This window comes from Lacerta agilis, chromosome 13 (genome assembly GCF_009819535.1).
Source record: "Lacerta agilis isolate rLacAgi1 chromosome 13, rLacAgi1.pri, whole genome shotgun sequence".
In the NCBI taxonomy this organism is placed as follows: domain Eukaryota; kingdom Metazoa; phylum Chordata; class Lepidosauria; order Squamata; family Lacertidae; genus Lacerta; species Lacerta agilis.
The window spans coordinates 50,616,352-50,632,367 of NC_046324.1; the positions used below are offsets into that span (position 1 = coordinate 50,616,352).

General features: G+C 46.7%; 1 protein-coding gene across 1 annotated transcript in view; it reads left to right on the forward strand.

The window, feature by feature from the left end:
• The first annotated feature begins 8,452 nt into the window (after positions 1-8,452).
• The window catches only part of AP5Z1 (adaptor related protein complex 5 subunit zeta 1), a 31,821-nt gene continuing 24,257 nt past the window's right edge, over positions 8,453-16,016 (forward strand). The window contains exons 1-6 of the mRNA XM_033167396.1: positions 8,453-8,527; positions 9,769-9,906; positions 10,215-10,401; positions 10,695-10,839; positions 13,983-14,092; positions 14,448-14,616. Of these exons, the coding sequence (XP_033023287.1) occupies positions 8,487-8,527; positions 9,769-9,906; positions 10,215-10,401; positions 10,695-10,839; positions 13,983-14,092; positions 14,448-14,616 (790 nt within the window). The 5' untranslated portion in view covers positions 8,453-8,486. The remainder of the gene's footprint in view (positions 8,528-9,768; positions 9,907-10,214; positions 10,402-10,694; positions 10,840-13,982; positions 14,093-14,447; positions 14,617-16,016) is intronic.

Below are 16,016 nucleotides of genomic sequence, written 5' to 3' on the forward strand. Positions count from 1 at the left end.
ATTGCAAAATGCCTGGAGGCCATTGTTCACGAGTTAACGGCACAGTCGATTTGAAGAGCGATGTAAATGCCGCAGCTCTTAAGTTATGATGGACAGATGCACTCAGAAAGCAGCGTGTCCGTATAATGGAACATTTACCCCAGTTAAATTTCTACATAAAAGAGCAGCAGTAGGTTGACCCGGAGGCGCAGCTCTATCTTTAAAACCTGCTTGTACAAGCGTTTTCCTCCCCTCGCGATTTCCATATCAAAAACGTAACGTTTTAATAACATCAGGACACAAATCTAACAGGAGAGGAACTCGGTGACCTCAATTTGCATGAAGTTTGTGGAACAAACTCTGGAGTGGAACACAGGTCAGAGGGCCGAGCTGCGTTTGATTTTGCTAGTCCCTGAAGCCTTGACTCATTTTTTAAATTTAAAAGGGGGGGGGGGGTTCTGTAGACATGGGCAGAGAGGAAATGGCATGGATAATTTACAATCTGGTGGATGCAAACTTAGAGAAGGGCCAACCAAATGCTAAAAGAAGAGGAGGAGGAGGAGGAGGAAGAGTTTGGATTTGATATCCCGCTTTATCACTACCCAAAGGAGTCTCCAAGCAGCTCACATTCTCCTTTCCCTTCCTCCCCCACAACAAACACTCTGGGGTGAGTGGGGCTGAGAGACTTCAGAGAAGTTTGACTAGCCCAAGGTCACCCAGCAGCTGCATGTGGAGGAGCGGAGATACAAACCCGGTTCACCAGATTACGAGTCCACCGCTCTTAAGCACTACACCACACTGGCTCTCACTGGTAGCAGATTTGGTGGGCTGCAACGAGTCCTGAATTTTGCTAGGAAGACTGTTGAGGTGACAAATGTCCTAAGAACACGAGAAAAGTCTGCTGTATCTGGTTCATGGCCCATCTAGTCCAGCATCCAGTTCTCACAGTGGCTGAAGAATATTTTGGGGAAAGAAGAAAGCAGGATAAGAGCAACTCTCCCCTCCTGTGGTTTCCAGTAACTGGGATTCGGAAGCATGGCTGCCTCTGAGGCTAGAAACCATCAACAGCTTTCTCGCTCCATGAATTTCCCTCATCTTTCATAGCCAGGTTTGTGGCCAGTTTTGTCTCTAGTGGCAGCGACTTTAACCATGTGCTGCACAAAGAAGGGTTTTATTTTTTCTTCCGGAGTCTCCCAAGTTCATTCAGCTTCCTTGAGCATCCATGAGTTCCAGTGTCGAGGTTAATAGTTTCACCTGACCAAAAAAAGTGCCCTGCAGAACACACCAATAATAACCTGTCACAAACTGAATCCGCATCTGCTGTATTTACTGCCAGTGCCAGATTTAAGTATAAATTCCCCCAAAACCGCCCCCCCAAAAAATTAAAGGAAAAAAAACTGGATGTACATTTCCAAAATACAAGGTAAAAAACAAATAAAACCTACATACAGCATCAGTGTTTTGTGTTGTGTAGGCTCCTATGATGTAAGTCATGGGCCCCGCCTGCTAGCCTGCTCCCTAAAATATCACTGGTTTGCTCATTTCTATATCAATTACTTTGATAAAATACATATTTTGTTATGTGCAAATGGTTCTAGATACCTATGAGGTCCATAAATTACCATATTCATATATTCAACACAAAAGACAGCAGCAATCTGTTGTTGACAAAGGACAGGTGGACATATAAAGGGTCCCATTACCTTCAGTAGCTTAGGGCCTCATCAAACCTCAATCCAGCCCTGTTTACTGCACTTAAAACTCCCATCAGGAGCATTTTCAGGTAGCATATTTCATGAACCCCTTTTCTGGGGGAAGGGACCCCGATTTTGGGAACTGCACGCACCAGGGCTTCCCAACTACCTGAATCCAGCTTTGGAACAAGCAGAATGAAGCTTGCAAGTCCTGATGGCGTCGCTGGCCCTGCAAACAACATGCCAAGCAGGGTTTCATCCCGGTTTGCAGTGGAAGTGCAGATCATCGTCTGTCCCCAAACAAGTATAAGAGAAAGAGAGTCGCCTTGTGCAAAGGGAAGCAGAGTGGGATGAGTTTATCGAGTTGCCTTCTGCCCATCCATTACCATCAAACCAAGGTTTGGTGTTGTGTCTATCTATCTCAAGGAAGCAATGAAGATACATTCATGCAATTCTATCTCACAATTGAAAGGAGATTAATTGCAAAGCGGTATTAAAGTTGTCAGTCATGTTCTAATATTCTTTTAAAACAAAAAAGAATCCTGCACAGTGTGAGGAGTTTTTAGACATCTTTCCCCCCCCCCCCCCAGTCTCTCTAGTTGATGAGCTATGGCAATGTGTGAAGGCTTTCTGCTTGGCTGTGAGAGAAATCTAGCTGTAAATTTCATACAGTGTCAAGGCACTAACATAAAACCCATCTCTAGCAAACATGCTTTGCATTTATATGACCTTTAAATTCCTGGGGGAGAGGATGGTGGAAGATGCAGCCAGACTCCACAAAACCAGCCACCAGCCGACCATAGGATACCTGCTTCTTTTCCCATTAGCCTATCACAGTTTGCTGACAAGAGGCGAGGGAACGGCAGCTGGAACAAAATATCAAGCATTTCTTTCCCCTCTAGTTCAGGACTGTTCTTTTCATTAGCAAACCAATGGTTTTTCTGCAGGACTGTAATATCAGTGGGGTCTAAGTATTACTCTCCAGAATCAAGTTGCTTCTGTGCCCAATTAGTATTTAAAACCCTAAATGACTTAGACCCCCAAATATCCGAAAGACCCATTTGCTTCCATACAGATTTTGCCGGGTGTTAACATCTGCAGAGGGGCACCCTATTCGGAGTCCTTCTGGCCTCAGGAATTCAGGGATTAAGAAGATTTGGGAATGCTGTTTGATTTCGGAGGAGGCTAAGGGGAAAGTCAGAGGCAAAAACTCAAAAAGGGTTTTGGCCCCCAAACTAGAATACCCCAACTGAATGCTTTCATCCAGCTTTCACCAAACCTGGTGTTTTGAACTGCAACTTCCATCAGCTAAATCGTGGTGGCATTTTATGGCACACCCTTTTTAAGTTCGCAAAGTACTTCACATGCGTTACCTCAGTAATCCTAACAACAGCCCTATAGAGTAGGTCGGTATACTCATCCCACACTACAAATTTCATGGTGAGAAAAGAGAGCTTGAGGATGGGATATCGTGTCTTGCCAGAAAGACATTTGATGAGTTCCTGCTATGTGGCCCAATTCTGTGGATGTTTACTTGGAAGTCGGTACTGCTGAATGCAATGGGACTTTCCCCGGTTAAATGGGAGAAGGAGGAGGAGGAGGAGGAGGAGGAGGAGAAGAAGAAGAAGAAGAAGAGTTTGGACTTGATATCCCACCTTTCACTCCCATTTTTGTTGTTGTTTAGTCATGTCCAACTCTTTGTGACCCCACGGACCAGAGCATGCAAGGCGCTCCTGTCTTCCGCTGTCTCCCTCAGTGAATTCCGGGCATGCACAGTGCATCCGAGTCAGCACTGCTGCTCCCGCGGTGACCGAGCGAGCTGCCAAGCGACCGGCGGCTCATGGGGCTGCCCCGTCCGTAAAGCAGCATGGACGGGGCAGCCCCACAAGCCACCGCCGCCGCTTGCTCGGCGGCTCGCTCGGTCGCTGCAGGAGCACCAGCGCTGGCCTGGACAGACTGAGCATGCGTGGCATTCCCGCGCATGCGCAGTCCGTCCAACGTGCATTGTGATGCCCCCAGGGGGGTGCTTCCACGCGGTGTTTGCCGCCCTGGGCGGCCAAGAGGCTTCCTACGCCCCTGCTTCTACAAGCCATCTTTATGTTTCTATGCAGTCGATGACCATTTCCCACAGGAGTTTGGCGTGTGCGTGCGCATGCAATCATGCACCTTTTGGATATGTGTGAATCGGTCGTTGCCTATACAAATAATTTAGAAACTCCCACAGCTTTGGAGCCTAAGCTTTACTGCCTGAGTTTTATAACTGCTGTATGGAAAGGCACAGGAATCTGACCTTTGAAGAGTTTGTAAGTATTGTAAATAATTTTTAACTGGCCAAACGTGTGGCTCCTTTCTGTGCTACAGGAAGTGGGGAACTTTGGAAGCAACTTAGAAGGGGATATTTTAAACATCTAACTGCCTATATTTCCACACTTTGCTTTGCTGCATCTTTTGTGATTTTAGACATCCGCTGCGGTGCTCTCACTAAAGAGTACTTGCCCCAAACCTGAATCTACGCATCCAGGAATTCTTCTTTTTATATACAATCTTTTTTCTTTCCCAACATAAATGTTACTAGGAGATCACACACAGGAAATCAATTAGCAAGGGGTGGGGACAATACAGACCGGGTCGCAAGACCCTCTAGAAATGTTTGACTCGCATGTATTTCCAAAACCCATGCACAAGTGTCTCCCTGCTCAAACGCCTGGCATTCTCTCTCTCTCTTCCTGGGAGGCAGGGATGAATTTCCGACGGGATAACTGTGCTTAACTGTTTCCTTGTAATGACTTTCCGCCCAACTTGGTGCATGTTGACAGACACATACACACCTCGGGGAAATGGCAGCCAACTCCCTTTGACAGAGCGCCTGCTTCCTGATTAAATCTCTCTGATGCCTCACATTGCGAGAAGTGGCTTGTGGCTAATTAGCAGTCAGAGCAAAATCCGTCTCTGATGCAGAGACATTAATGTCTTTTAACCTTTTCTTCTCAAGGAAGTCTTTCCACCCTTCATCTCCTTGTTTAAGCTTTGCAAAGCAACTTTTCATGGAGGTCATCGGAAGCAAAGTGAAATTCTCTCCACACCCCCCACACCCCCCCAGTTACATCTGTACCTATAAATGAACTACAGTGACGGAACTGTGCAATGGTGTTCTAATGGACTGATAATTAATAATGAGAATATTTAATGGACAATGATTAATAATTAACTCCCCCCATCTGTTTTCCCATGGGGTCTGGCTAAAAGTCAAACAACCAAATCATATCAAGAGCGAAATACAAATCATAGCCTCATAGAACTGTAGAGTTGGAAGGGACCCTGAGGCTCATCGAGTCCAACCCCCGGCAATGCAGAACTATGCAGCTGTCCCATATGGGGATCAAACCAGCAACCTTGGCATTATCAGCACCATGCACTAACCAGCTGAGCTATCACCAAGCTTAGTCTAATCCAGAAGTTTTCAAACTTTTTGAGTCCACGGCTCCCTTGGCCAACTACATTCTTTCTGTAGGGCCCTTGTGGGGCTCAGGAGCCCAGTTACGTCACCCCTTGCCTGCAGGGCTGGCAGCCTCTCACCCTGTTTCGAACACTCTCCATTATGGAGGGTTCCCTCGGCCTCCTCTCCTCCTCTCCCCTCTCCTTGGGAGTCCTCCTGGCAGCCACTGCTGCTGCCCCTGGTCTCTGAGCTGCCCCAAAGAGAGGTGCCTCCTCACACTGCCCCACAGGGACTTGGGACTTGTCTGTCCATTCCCAACAGCAAGGGTTGGTGGACTGGCTGGCTGGGCTCCCTCTCGCCCGCTGGCTTGCTTACTCCAAGGCAGGCATAGGCAAACTCGGCCCTCCAGATGTTTTGGGACTACAACTCCCATCATCCCTGACCACTGGTCCTGTTAGCTAGGGATGATGGGAGTTGTAGTCCCAAAACATCTGAAGGGCCAAGTTTGCCTATCCCTGCTCCTGGCAACCAGCACCCCCTAGCCAGCCCCAGAGGCACCATTCGCTTGGGGAGCTTGTAGCCAAGGCTGTTGCACCAAACAGCTGTGCAAGCCTTTGGGAGGCAGAGACACAAAAGGGCATCAGAGGAAGGAGGGAAGGAAAGAGGGACAGAGGCCCCTGTTATCTGCAGCACCCCTGACCATCATTCAAGGCACCCCAGGGTGCTACGGTACACTGCTTGAAAACCACTAATCCAAAGGTAAGTCTGTGCCTGAGCTTGAGTCTGGACTAAGGATTCTGAGCTCCTGTGTTCTGATTCGATACATGATGTCCAATCACAGAACATTTCAGGATTTGGGCCTTTGCCATTGGCCCTTGAACTCACGAGTCGTGATTCGCAGCTCGGAAGTTTAGACAGCCAATCACGTTGGGAGTGGGAGTGGCCCAGGCGTTCAGGTATGTATATAAGTAGTTGCTTTGCCCCGGTTACCCAGTTATGTAGTTCAATAAAGGTTATTGCTGTTACCGGTGTGTCTTGCCTCATGGGAACCCACCTACACTCCTCTGGTGATGAAGGTGGGATGCTAGGCTAGGTGTGCAGCCCTGGCTAGCTTCCACAAGCTGGGGAACTGTTGCCTCAGCTGAGCTGAAATCACTGACTGCAGCCACAAGGCAGATCACACAAAGCAGACGACATGGCCACCCAGGGCCACACCGAGGAAGTTGACACAACGGTTCCAGGGAAATGGGACTCCTACGCCACCTGGCTTGAGTTCTTCCTTGCAGACAATAAGGTGACTGACCCCGAACTGAAGCGGGCTACGCTGTTCAGTGTGTGTGGGCTTGCTACGTTCAAGATTGCCCAGGCTCTGGTGGCTCCAGCCAAGCTGAGTGATACAACGTTCGATGCAATCGTGCTGAAGCCGAGGACCCACTTTGCTCCCCAGCCATCAGAGATTGCCTGCTGGCATGCCTTCTACAAACAAGACCATGTGAATGGTGAATCCATTGCAGCCTTTGTTGCGGCTTTGCGGCAGGCCGCCCGCCACTGTAGCTTCAGCGACCTGGAGATAATGCTCCGTGACCACCTTGTGTGTGGCCCGAGGAATGAGAAGCTACAGCGGTGCCTTTTTGCCAAGAAGGACCTGGCCTTCCAGGTTGCCTTGGATGAGGCCTTGGCAGCAGAGACAGCTGACAAAACAATGAGAGAGATTCGCCACGGGCGCAGCCCACCCATGGCACGGAAGGCGAGGCCGTGCATTCTGAAGAGATTGTGGGCAGTGAGGAAGACGAGGAGGTCCCAAGACTGTGCCTTGTCTCATCCAAGAGTTTTGGCCAACAGAGAGGTACAGGGGTGCCTTGTGTCAGTTTCTGTGATGCCCAGTGCCGGGCAAGTGGGAAGACCAGCCATATTTCATGTGCCTGCCGAACAAAAGAGCAGTGGGACAACCCCCAGTGCATCCCCTAGCGTCCTACGTTAGGGACTGGGGAGGGTCACCGTGGGACTCCACGTGTCGAAGAATGCCACACCATCTCGAACTGCGCCTGCACACACAGGCCAGCTGCCATGTCTAATTCGGAGTGTGCAGCAGCCGACCTGTGAGAAGATTTGAGCGAATGACCATCCAGGAGGTTCCATGCAAAATGGAGGTTGACTCTGGGCCAATGCAATTACAATTCTATATGCAGTATTCCATCTCTTCATAATTTTGAGAGTTTAGAGGGCAACATGGTCAGGCCTTTGCCATCAGCTCAGGGGGGACAGAGGCACCATGCCCAGCTGTGCCCCCTGCCTCCCAGGATATAATGGAGAGGAAGATGACCCCATCCATCAAACATAGGGTAACTGCAGGGAGAACATAAAAAAGAGCCTGCTCCTCCACATGCAGCTGCTGGGTGACCTTGGGCTAGTCACACTTCTCTGAAGTCTCTCAGCCCCACTCACCTCACAGAGTGTTTGTTGGGGGGGAGGAAGGGAAAGGAGAATGTTAGCCGCTTTGAGACTCCTTCGGGTAGTGAAAAGCGGGATAACAAATCCAAACTCTTCTTCCACATTTCAGAGTTGGGAATCTGTAATGAAAAGGACATCGGAGCAGAAAGGAGTTGAAACCCAGTTCCACAATCTAATAGTATAACCAAATCAGCAATTTTTGATATAACTGTAAAAACTACTCTGAAAATTTATTATTCCAAAAAAATGAAACCTTTGTCTGGTTGTAAATATTAAGATTATACCAGCAAGAACGAGTCTTTCTGTAAAAAAAAAAGAAGAAGATTTAAATCAAGTCTTACTGACTAGTGATTTAAATCGTGATTTAAATAAATTTGGCTTAAATCAAATCCACCCTGTTTCTGATCAGGGGTACACCTTTTCCGTGTTTTTATAATGTAACCGCCCTGTGATCCTCGGATGAAGGGCAATGTAGAAATTTAATAAATAATTTTTAAAATAAATCTGCACTTCCAAGCTGCTAGTCCTCTGTGTCCTCTCCCATCGCTTCCTGCTCCTTAAGAGATCCTACCCACGGCCAGCCCTTAAAGCTGTGCCCTCACGCGCACCTGACAATTAAAGACCTCTGCACCTCCCACCCCAACATAACAGGGGCTCTCCTCCCCCCCCCCCCAAGCCCACGTCCCGCGTGGAAGGAAGGCCGCCAAATCCCATATAGGAAGAAGCGCCGCCTCCTCCTCCCTTCCGGAACTCTGGCGCCGGGGAGGCCGCTTTCCACACGGACGGATTTGAAAAGGGACCCGCGCGCATGCCCAGAAGTGGTCGGGTAGGGAAAAATAACCCGGAAGTAAAGGGGGCGCTGGCTGTGCTCTCCCAAAATAAACCCGGACTCCTCCCCACCCCTTTTTTTCTTTTTGGAAAATAGGATGTATTCCGCGGGGACAGAGAGCTTCCTGCGCCAGGCCAGGTAGGGGGAGGCAAAATGGGGGGGGGGTCCTCTTCGCCTCCTGGCCTGGGGGGCTGGGGGAGGGGGAGCCACTGGGGGGGAGGGAGCAGAAGCCCTTCAGAGGCTTTGGGTTCCAGCTGCTTCTTTGGGGGAGGCTGAGTTGGGGCTTGCCAGTTTCCTCTTCTTTATTAATATTACTTCTTGTTGTTCAGTCGTGTCCGACTCTTCGTTATTACTACAGTTAGTTAGTTAGTTAGTTAGTTAGTTAGCTAGTTGTTTTCCCCCCTGCCTTTTGCCCTGGCAGATTCTCTCTCTCTCTCTCTCTCTCTGGCTTTTTGAATGCTTTATTGATTGAAATGTATAACAATAAAAAGCACATTCATTTGTACCACAGTATTGGAATATGCTTTTGGGATTGACAGGAAGTCTAATCATATGGTTTAATGGTTGACAATTAGCATTTTTGGTAATTTTTGGGTTTTTATTATTTTTTTATTTTTTATTTTATTTTTTTAGGTTAGCGGGGTTTTGGGGTGTTTTTTTAGGTTGTGGGTTCTTTTTCTTCTTTGAGGTGTAAAATATTTTGTACCGGTGATCAAATGTATCGTTTAATAAGAGACATGAAAATACTGTAAAATAATGTTGTTTATTATTGTAATACACGGAGTTTAATAAAAGAAATTTGAATACTTTATAACAGAAGTGTAAAATAGATATTATAGACAAAATGAAAAATACAAAATAAACGGTTCTTTGTTCTTTAATGAATGCATGCTTTGTACATCCATTTGTGACTAGATTTTACAAGACCTCCGATCTACCCCTTGCGTTCCTGAATTAAATTCCTAAAATAACGCACTTAAACTTTACTTTCTCCATTCTGTGAAACGTGGAGACTTCCTCTCGGTTAAGATCTAAGGACACAGAGAGAGCCTGGCTTTATCAGGCCTGTGGCCCATCTATTCCAGAATCCTGTTCTCATGGTGGACAACCAGATGCCTCTGGAAAGCATGCAATGCTCTGATTTGCTCCTTGCCTCACACTGGCGGATTTTCATAATGGAAATATAAGAGTATACAAGGGTCTGTCTTGTGCTTTGCCAACCCATGAGCCACCCAGCCTATCCAGTTGTCACTGAAGTTGCCAGCAGAGTCTTTCCCAGCCCAGCGTATGGCAAAGCAACTACTGTTCTGGTTGGCAAAGGTTTGATGTGGAAGTTTGCAAAACGGAGATTTCTTAATTTCTATATGCTTTCCTATTAGGGAGATCCAGGATGAAGAACTGAGAAAATTCATTTCACGAATCACAGGCTTTCTCCAAAATCAAGACTTCGGAAATGAAACTGTTCATAGCTTGCAAAGACTGTTTTTGATTGTCTCAGCCACTAAATATGGACGGAAGTAAGTGAAGGCAAATGCTGGTTTTAATGGGTCCAAGCAAACATCTGTAGCCTATTTGTAGCTTGGTTAATCAAATGCCACAAGTGTCTCTGAAACTAGGATGTGAGTGGCTTTCCTTACCTTGGGCTGGTTCCCTTTCATACTGGTGTTCAGTCAGTAGAATATAACAGAAATATTAAAACAGCTTACAGTGCAACGCTATACATGGCTGCCCAGTTTGACTTACTCCCAGACATGTGTGCATTGATTGCACCCTTAGCTTCTCTTCATTTTGTGTTTGCTGCTTATGCTGCCTATGCTTTTTGCAGGATAGATGGCAAATTTCTGGAACTTCTGCAGACAGTGTTGCATCTGCCAAAGACTCCTGAGCAAGTCCAGTTTCTTTGTGCTGCCATCCTGAGAGAGACGTCGCTTTGTAATGATTTATCTGTGTCTTGGGATAACATCCAGGACACCAAGCTCCTGAGCCTTGCCTTCTCCATCGTGCTAGCCCAGGTAAGTGAACTGTGATTTTGGAAAGACCACAATTTGGTTCTTTGCTTTGCTTCCCTGTGACTGTGGCCCGTTTCACACCCAGATTTTGGACATGCTATAGTTTTTTCTTGTCATATTTTTTTTAAATGCTCCCTCATCTGGTGAGATCTGGTATATGCCAAATTCCAGGCATCCTAAACTTTTTTTAGTTGTTCACTCAGAATCTTAAATGCAATGCCAGAGGGCGGATGCCTTTTGGGTTAGCTCAGCCCCTGTGGCTTGTGAGCCTTCAAAATCTTTGCTTTTATCCAAAGGGCAGTAAAAAGGCAGTGGTGGAAGCTTTTGGGCAGCGTGTGGTGAAATTCCTGGAAGGCAGGCTTCCTGAAGGTCAAAATGCACGGCACCTTCTCCCCCTCCTGTCAAAAATCATCAGCTTTGTACCGATGAGCCTTAGTGAAGGTAAGTGCAAGAAGTGGGCAGGCTGGTCGGATCTACTTTATTTTTTTACTAGAACCCCAACCTCTGAGCTGAGGAACTGAACTAAGCTGAGAGTCCTTTCACACAAAACTTCAATCCTGGTTAGCATTCTTCGTTTAAAGAGCCTTGTTCAGGTGAGAGAAGTCATCTGGTTGTTGCTATTCTGAGACATTAGGGAGTCTGAAATCCTTGTGTAGTGAAATACCGAATCTTTGGTTCAGGAAATAAAGACCTTTGGGTAAATCAGAATTGGGGGTATCGCTACACCATGGGATACGATCAAGAGATGCCTTTTGGGAATGTAAAAAGGAGGTGCCTTTAAGAAGATCGCGGGAGATATGCAAGTTTTGGCTTCGGAGAGGCACCCTGGCCTGACGAGAACTGGGTTGGGGCCAACTGGTGCTTGTTAGGCTGATGAGTAATTTAGGAGGTAACAGCCCAGACTCACAGCTGCCCTTTTATCTGTGACAGCTGTGACTAACGACCTTAGGGCAGTAATTGGCCAGCGGGGGTGGAGGCCAGGTCCCCTATTGGGTGCTGGGGAGAGGGACCGCGTGGGCTAACCCCTTATCTAGGCTGGGCTGTGTCAAGGAGAGGGGGGCGGAGAGCTTTAGAGCTTGCAGCTTGCCTACTGCTGGAACATCATTGCTAAAGAGCTGAGGCGTCGAAGGACTTTCTTTCCCCACTAGCCATTATGTCTTGGGGGAACGATTGAGGACTTTTGCCAGCTCTTTCGGATGCTAAGCAGTTGAGTATCTAACCCTGCCTGAAGGAGAGGGATCAAGTATGTGTATTTAGTCTAGTTAATTAGATGTTTTGTTGTTTTAAGTTTGTGCCTTGTTTTGTGAAAACTGTGCCTTTTGTGTTTTATTAATCCTTAATTAAAAGATATTTTAGAGAACTTCTGTTCTCGTGTTTTGTTTGCTCCATTGTTTGCTTGGCTATTCCAGTCCTGACCAATCGGCTACTCTACCGTTAGAAGTACTATCTGTGGCTCTGTCTGAGCCGGGGGGAGGCTGTCTGCGGGAGCACAGGGAAAGCGGCCCCCGCGCTTTGGCCTGTAGCGACAGCCAGGCCCCGAACCCAGGGGGTGGTGGCAGCAAGAGACCTCCTGTGACCCGGCCGGAGGGCTGGGTACAGGCAAAAGTAAAAGTAAAAAGGGAAAAACCCCGCAATTCCCCCTGCTTGCTAGAGAAGGGGTAGGGGGGAAGCGGGGCTAATAACTCTACACCTTGATCTCCTGCAAGCTGCCTAGAGATCTGCCGGTAGACCGAGATCTACACAGGAGAGCCAGTGTGGTGTAGTGGTTAAGAGCGGTAGACTTGTAATCTGGTGAACCGGGTTCGCGTCCCCACTCTTCCACAGGCAGCTGCTGGGTGACCTTGGGCTAGTTACACTTCTCTGAAGTCCCCCAGCCTCACTCACCTAACAGAGTGTTTGTTGTAGGGGAGGAAGGGAAAGGAGAATGTTAGCTGCTTTGAGACTCCTTCAGGTAGTGATAAAGCGGGATATCAAATCCAAACTCCTCCTCCTCCTCCTCCTCCTCCTCTTCTTCCTTCTGTCCACCCCTCCTGTAGAAAACAACCAAGTTAGTTTGAGGCTGGGACTTTGAACATTTGTTCTAGTCCTTTGAAACTGTAAACCACCTTAGGTGCCTCAGCAGAAAGGCAGTATATCGTTCAGCCCAGACACTGAGGTCCAGCTCCAAGGGCCTTCTGGAGGTTCCCTCACTGAGAGAGGTGAGGTTACAAGGGACCAGGCAGAGGGCCTTCTCGGTAATGGCTCCCGTCCTGTGGAATGCCCTCCCACCCAATGTTAAGGAAATAAACAACTCTCTGACTTTTAGAAGACATCTGAATGCAGCCCTGTTTAGGGAGGTTTTTAATGATTGATGTTTTATTCTGTTTTTAATATTCTGTTGGGAGCCGCCCAGAGTGGCTGGGGAATAAGTAAGTGGGGTATAAATAATAAATTTATTATTGTTATTATTCAGACTAGCCTTCCCCAGTGTAGTGCATGGCATATGTTTTGGCCTTGCCAAATTTGGTACTGTGGGTTTTGTCATCCAGAACTTCAGGCGGGGAGCAGTTTGAAGAAGGTTTTTTGAACCATGCTGAGGTCTCTGGGGGAAGGGCAATATACTAATTTAATTAATAAATAATAATGATGGTAATAATAATAATAATAATAATAATAATAATAATAATAATAAAACCTGGACACTGCCAATGTCTAAAGCAGGTAGCTGTTCTGCTCTGCTTATGCAGTCAATCAGTATATTTTCAGTCAGTATTACAGAGATGAAGTTTTAGAGGCTAAGGGGTTTGCTGTTTTGCAAGAGCGATTAAGTGCAATAAACATAGACTGCATCTGTTAGGATTTTAATGTAGCCTCAGCTGCTACAGCTTGCTATTATGATTAGTATAAATCACATGAGTGTCTGAGAGAGTGTGGGGAAATGGAATACTGTCTTATCTCTTCCGCCTAAGTGTTGTTTTTCACTTCTGCTGTGTCGCAGTTTGTTTCTTGTTCTGCCGGAGCTCGGAGAACACAGACATGGAAAATTGATTCTCTGTATATAGACTGTAAATAAACGTAGTTTAGATCTACGGATGTTTCCTTCTTCTTGCTGTGTGATGCTAGAAGACTTGTGTGCTCTTCTCATAAGAGAAGGGTCGCAGATATAGGCACTCTGGACTGAAGTGACATGCCAGCCAGAGAGGGCCTCCTCTTGGAGTTCACCGTCTCCGAGCCAGCGCCATTCCCAACAGCATCCAGCCCAATGTAATTAGGAAATGCTGGAGGTGTTTATAGAAGGGTAGTCTCTTCTGGTTCCTGATAACAACTCCAGTTCCAGCCTCTTTTCTCCACAGATGAGGGTGCGTGGGTAGAATAAATTGTGGGTGTTAAAGATGCAAATCCACAGGAACGGCTCTTTTGTTGATCTGCAGAGTATTCTCGCTTCTGGCCCCAAGCACTAAACTCTTCTCTGGACAGCGTAGGGGCAGATGAAGCTGCAGGTGGAACCGAGGCTGCCTGATGGTGAACCATTGGAATTGCCGAGGCTCCCCACAGTTGTCCTCTGTTGTGTCTTTCTGACGGGCTGTGTTGCTTTCGATCCATAGATCAGATCAATCTGCTCAGCAAAAGGATGGTGGACTGGCTGAGGTATGCCAGCGTCCAGCAAGGAGCCCCCCATTCCTCTGGAGGCTTCTTCAACCCTCGAGCAAGACAGGTGCGGAACTGCAGCTCTAGGAGGCATGAGCCCCAGCTGGCTTTTTAAGGGAGGGCACATGGAAAAGCCACCCAGCGAGTCAAGTGCACAGACTCAGGTTCTGCACTGGGGTGACCCTGAATCCTGCCCTTCCCCCAAGGAGCTTGGAGTGACTTGCATAGTTCACCTTTGCCTTTGCAGCAGTGCGAGTTTCCCCCAGGCATCCGGTTGGCCACTGTGAGAACAGCAGGATGCTGGAGGAGGTGGACCACTGGTTTGATTCTCATGTTTGGCCTTTATAAACACCTGGGCTCTCTGGTCCTGATTCTCTGATTTCTAAGTAGCGGCTTACCCTGCTCTTTCTCCCGCCCCACAGCCTGGCCCCATCATGGAGGTGGACGGCACGGCCACCACCGACTTCTTCACTGTGCTCTCAGTCGGCCAGTATTACACAGAGGACCAGTGGTTCAACATGCAGACTTTCTCCATGTTGCGGAAGTGGCTGTTGTGCTACGGGAGCAATGGGGCAAGCAGTCCAAATTCAGGTAAGGATCTAGAGAGGTGGAGGGGAGGGCGCTGGGCATATAGCCAATGAGGAACATGATTGGCAGCCGCCGTCAACACATCTGCTCTAATGGTAAGACATGAAGGGATCAGGTGGCGAATGGCATTGTTTATAGTGACATGTTCCACAACGGATAGGATAATAAATACAATATTATTGGTTTGTTATAATTAGGGGGGGGGGATCTCTTCTTTTGGGTTGACATGTTCTTTGCATTTCTTCAAAAAAACACAAACTCTCTTTATATATAGTGAAGAGAGTGTGACTTTGCAATCACGAATTAAACCACGAGGTCTCACGAGGAGAGGTTGCCTGTTGCAACTCTGCACAACCCACTGCTTATTCCAATGGGCTTCTGTTGGGGGCAGCTAAGTTGTGCTGTGTCATCCACATTGGGAGTGATTAGACCATTCAATTGCACCTCATGCAGAGAGGCAGTAGAGTTACCAGCCCTTAGAGGAGCTATGCCCAGAACAGGGACTCAAGCAGAAACATTGGGGTGGGCAGAGAAGTTAGGCCCTTCTAAGTCTAGGCAGTGCTTGCCATCTTACAGTCTCAAAAGTAAACACTTTCAGTTTTAATTGCGTTAGAATGTGGGTTGGAAATTTAGGACAGTGTTTTTCAACCTTTTTTGGGCAAAGGCACACTTGTTTCATGAAAAAAATCACGAGGCACACCACCATTAGAAAATGTTAAAAAATTTAACTCTGTGCCTATATTGACTATATATAAAGTAATTCTCTTGAATTTTTCAATTTTTCCCACGGCACACCAGGCAACATCTCGCGGCACACTAGTGTGCCGCGGAACAGTGGTTGAAAAACACTGATTTAGGAGACTTTTGGGGAAAATAGGAAATTGACACAGATAGATATTTACTTAATACTGATTTGAAATTTGTTTTTTTTTTTTAAACAGAATTTATTGACATTTTCACAAAATAACACAAACCCAACCCCCACACCTACAAATATCAAAACAAATACAAATACACATAATGTCAGGATTCTTCTTCTTGTCTGTATACCTTACTAAAAAAAAAAATTCTAGTTCCAAATCTTGACGTTTGACTTCCCCCGCCTGTACACCTTCGGTTTTAAAACAATACACTATTTCCTTAACAACTTTTCTCTATAAAAATTTAGCATTACTTAAAAAAAAGGAAAAAACACCTTTATCTTAATCTTTGCATTATAACCTAAAACTTAACCAAATATTCTTACAGCTAGACTTATTTCTTCTATCATTTATCATGCTGCTTTTAACTTAGATTCAATATCTCCTTACTTATTTAAAATAAACTTGTAATTAACAGACTTCACACTCCGATTTCGGATACCATGGCAGACCATCTATGTTATACTTTAATTGATTCAGCCC